This window comes from Brassica oleracea, chromosome C7, assembly GCF_000695525.1.
Source record: "Brassica oleracea var. oleracea cultivar TO1000 chromosome C7, BOL, whole genome shotgun sequence".
NCBI classification, from domain to species: domain Eukaryota; kingdom Viridiplantae; phylum Streptophyta; class Magnoliopsida; order Brassicales; family Brassicaceae; genus Brassica; species Brassica oleracea.
Window position 1 is genome coordinate 42,705,528 of NC_027754.1, and position 4,731 is coordinate 42,710,258.

At 36.5% G+C, this 4,731-nt stretch overlaps 1 protein-coding gene across 3 annotated transcripts; it reads right to left on the reverse strand.

Annotated features, from left to right (window-relative positions):
- Positions 1-236: 236 nt before the first annotated feature.
- Positions 237-3,649, reverse strand: LOC106301145 (glutamate--cysteine ligase, chloroplastic-like). Of its 3 annotated transcripts, none has more exons than XM_013737474.1 (15): positions 3,515-3,649; positions 3,044-3,314; positions 2,820-2,970; positions 2,647-2,754; positions 2,479-2,571; positions 2,213-2,296; positions 2,050-2,118; positions 1,883-1,953; positions 1,739-1,807; positions 1,426-1,519; positions 1,237-1,326; positions 1,072-1,152; positions 904-996; positions 750-830; positions 237-644 (listed from the first exon to the last, which is right to left on the reverse strand). In XM_013737474.1, the coding sequence occupies exons 2-15, from the start codon at positions 3,310-3,312 to the stop codon at positions 486-488; spliced, it is 1,512 nt and encodes a 503-aa protein (XP_013592928.1). In that variant the 5' UTR covers positions 3,313-3,314; positions 3,515-3,649; the 3' UTR covers positions 237-485. The 3 variants fall into 3 exon arrangements, with proteins under 3 accessions (XP_013592928.1, XP_013592926.1, XP_013592927.1); XM_013737472.1 differs by having other exon boundaries at positions 3,044-3,327; XM_013737473.1 differs by having other exon boundaries at positions 3,044-3,336.
- Positions 3,650-4,731: the final 1,082 nt, after the last annotated feature.

Below are 4,731 nucleotides of genomic sequence, written 5' to 3' on the forward strand. Positions count from 1 at the left end.
GTATTACTCCTTTCCTATAGCATTATAATATTTTCTCGTACACCATCACCAATCAAACCCCACATACAGTATATAAAAAAAATATCCCTCAAGAACCTCAAATTCGATTGAATTCTGCAGTCTCAAAATGGACATAACTTTAATATAATACGAACCACTGCATATATCGTGTGTATTTTGTGTTTCGTACTCCAAACTTGTTTTCCCTGAAAGTCAGTCTATTATATAACTTCAAAAATTTATAGCAATTGATCATTGCTCGTTCATGTTAAGATTAAGAGACATCGAGTTGAGTCCAAAGAACACATATCATTGTGTTGGAAGTTGTGAATTATACCAGATAATTTTCTTCCGACTTTTTCGATGCTTCGAATCTTAAAAAACAAAATCAGTTTTCAAATCCGATTACAAAAAAAATAAAACACACTTATTCCTGAGACTTGAGTTCTTCAGATAGCATAAACTCACACCTTGAAGTCCAGTCCTTAGTACAGCAGTTCCTGGAACACAGGATCTACGCTTTGTCCCCACTCTCCATTGTACATTTCCAAGAGATTCTCCGCAGGTGTGACTCCTGTTCTGACCACTTCAGCGACAGCGTTCAAGAAACCTGCTTCCTTGTAACCTCTACGCTCTAAACCATCCTGAGGTAAGAAGCACACAATAATTTTTTTTATAGCCAGGCACTAGATCGGATAGGTATCTGGCTTGAAGTTTTCTAAGAGAGTTGCTTATGATTATGAACATACCTTTGCGAGTTTCAGGACATCTTCAGCTACATGCTTCAACAAACCATCTCTAAACGGAGTCTTTAAACCAGTTACCGGAACCTGTTGCAAAATCAAGATTTGGTTTAAGAGGAGGTGTTTACGAGAATGTAAATGTGGCTTGTATCGGTTTTACTTTGTTCCTTAGCATCTCTCTTTCTGCTGGAGTCCAGTCAGCTATCAGATCCAATACAGCTTGGAGAACGTCCTCATCATATAACAAACCCACCTGAGGTTTGAAGAAGGTATCAAAACAACGGCCGGTATAACTTGAAAAGCAAGGTAAGCTAATAGATGTAATTACCCAAAAAGCTGGAAGAGCGCACAACCTCCTCCAAGGACCTCCATCAGCACCTCTCATCTCCAAGTATCTCTTCAACCGAACCTATTAATGTAATGGCTCAATATACGACATGGAACTGAAAGTCATTGGCTTATTAATGGGCTCTTTGAGGCATAGATGATAAACCTCTGGGAATATTGTTGTCAGATGATTTTCCCAATCATTATATGTTGGTAGTTCACCTGGGAGACAAGGAAGCTTTCCAGCCAAAAATTGCTGCAGTATTAAGAAAATGATTTGGTTATAAATGGCTCAAGAAGATCCCATAGTTTTCAATTTGTTATTGTTAGACAAGACTAAGGATAAGATTTTGACCCGAAATGTCATTCCAGTACAGTCGACGTATTTCTTGTTTCTGTAGGCAAAGTACATAGGGACATCAAGTGCGTAGTCAACATACCGCTCAAACCTATACCAACCAGAGAAGAACACAAGACAGAGTAGTACAAGTATTAGCCAACGCTTTGAATGAAATATATCCAAAATCATCATACTGAGAACCCGCAGAATAGCATACTGTATTAATCGATAATGCGAAACAGAGTCTTATTATTTTTTACAAGGTTCTCATATTAAACTGACCAGTGTAACGTAATGGTTGTTCTTGGATAAACAAGTTCATACTCACCCGAAAGAGTCATCGAAAACAAAAGGTAGCATTCCTGTGCGGTCCTTGTCAGTGTCTGTCCATATGTGGCTGTCGAAACAAAAGAGAGTTATAACGTGGAAGGGAAACAATAACTAAACGAATATAGTGGATAGATATAGAAACCTTCTCATGCTGAGAAACCCGTTTGGCTTTCCTTCGGTAAAAGGGGAATTTGCAAATAAAGCCGTTGCTATCTGTTCAGTTTGGATAATATTGAGGCAATGGTTAATCATTAATCGTTTAAGAAAACAAGTTTTTGGTTATGCCATAAAAGAGCTCGAGCTTCTCACAGGTTGCAACGCAAGACCAGCACGGAACTTCCTGATCATATCGGCTTCTGAGCTAAAATCCAGATTAACCTGTCAATAAGTTTCAGTACAAGTTTATTGGTGGAAGCTGAAAGTTTAGTTGAAGGAACTTCTCAGTAATGAAAAGTCAGAATGTTCATCTAACCTGAACGGTACACGTTCGAAGCATCATATCAAGTCCGAGGGAACCAACTTTCGGCATGTAGTTTCTCATTATGTCGTATCTCCCCTGCACATATCACATTATATTAAGATCTCACTGCAAGATCCCACAAAAACATGATACTAGTAAAACCTTATAGAAACAACAATAAGATTAACATAACGTTGAACATGTAGAATCAGAGATAGCTGAATTAGCTAAAAAGATAGAAACCTTTTTAAATAATGAGAATAGAGAATGCTTCATACCTTTGGCATGATGGGTATATCCTCCCTACGCCATTTGGGCTGGAAACCGATTCCCAAGAAACCAATTCCCATCTCCTCAGCCACAGCTTTAACCTGTTAATATCAATATAGAGAGTTGGTTTGTTTATCACATCTTAGGGGTAAGAGTATTGACCATTACTAAATTACCTGATAAAGGTGTGAGTTGACTTCAGCACACGTTTGATGCAAAGTCTCAAGAGGAGCACCACTAAGCTCAAACTGACCACCAGGCTCAAGTGAAATGCTTTGCTTCCCCTGATACAACAAAAGAGATAAGAATCATTTATATCAAAATGAAGCAGCTGAGGGAGATGTTATACCTGCTTGAGACCAATGATCTTGTCACCTTCCATAACTTTCTCCCACTCAAATCTCTCAGCGATACTGTTAAGCAGCTCAGCTATCTGATCATACTTCATAGGTCGCAGAGTGTTGACTTCAAACCCAAACTTCTCATGTTCTGTACCTATTCTGCAAAGTTAGCGAAATGGATAAAACAATCTGAGGGTAGCAGCAGTATACATCATAACAAACAAAAAAGTACCTCCATTTATCCTTTGATTTGCAGCCAGAGGCAAGATAGGCAATGAGATCCTCTCTCGTCAACGGCTCAGCTGCAACAACAGCAGCCTCATCCGTAGGAGGGCTAGCCGCAACAATCAACTGATGATTCCCTCTCTTACTCCTGGAGTAGAAGCTATCTTTCATGCTCAACACATCCACACCACCAGAAACTGCTTTAGCTCTAGTCTTTGAGCATAGAGTTCCAGAAGGAACAGTGTACGCTCCTCCTCCCTGAGACAAGAGCGCCATGTCTATATAGGTTTCCTGTAACAACTATTAAGTCATCTCGGTTTATTATAATTACAAATCAAAATTTTGGATCATTAAACCGGAGACGACAAACACAAACCAGAATCAGAGCAAAAACAATTCCGCAAAAATTCCAACTCACAAATTAATCAAAACAACAACAATTATGCAATCTGGGAATCAACGAAGAGAAAGAACACACCTGAATTCGTCAACGATGATGGCGATTTGAAAGAGGAGAAAAGAGATGGAAGGTAGAGCTTTTCAGCAGCTTCGCATCGGCGTCGTCTCCGTTTATATCCCACTGTGTGAGTGTCTGAGAGAGAGAGAGAGAGAGAGAGAGTCAAATAAATTAATAAAATTAATTAATAAATAAACAAAGTAAAAGTGTTGTTTACTCTCTCTCTCTCTCTCTCTCTCTCGAGCACGAGCCGATCAGTGGAGCTGAGCTGTCTAAATGAAGATTCTTTCGCATTTTTTTGCCTCCTACTTCTCTTTTATTTATAAAATTGACCCCTTTAGTTATCAAACTCGATTTTCATCATGTTTGAATTTGGATTGTGATAATAGTTTTTTTATATTTGTTAATCCTATGCTGACACTTTATGAACTTATCACCTCTTATCAAATATTTTAGGTAGAAAAAGAAATAATGGAAGAAATGTGTCACTAACCACATCCTCTCAAATAAAATACTCCAAAACAGATTAACCATGATTAAAGAAAAAGACTATAAAAGCGTATCATTATTATCGTAACGCTTTTGGGTTGATTGGGTGGACAACAAAAGATTTTGTTTGATAATATTTCATACTTTGTAGTTGGTGGGATCAAAGCAGTACTCTATATAGTTTATCAGTGCATTGCGAAGAGTTTTATAGATCTAAGGCAAATTTTAAAAATAAACTTATTTATAACTGTAATAAAAATAATTTTCTAATAAGATATATCACTTTCACTAAATACACAAGTCTAACACTATAAAAAAATAAGTTTATTACATAAATATGTTATATTATGTTATATATGAAAATATACATGAATTCAAAAGGTTGACTTAGTCGACTCTCATGGAATTTTTTTTTTCAAATATAATTTTAAATCATTTGATTAGAAATTATTTTAAATTTTGGAACCCTAAAAGATCATATTAATTAGGAGCATGAAGCGAATGTTTTTTTCAATACATCGTAGGCACACCTCTATATATAGTCTATCATTAACACATGAATGAAAACATGTGAACGGTATATAAAAAGTACAATCAAATTACACAAATGATGATTGGTTGGACTTTAGCTTAGGACTTTAACTTTATTTATTTTTAAAGTATTAATCCTAACCAATCATGCTGTAGCTTTAATTTTAAAATTAAAGTCTTGCTACAGCATCCATAGTTTTATTTTATTTGTTTGTTCA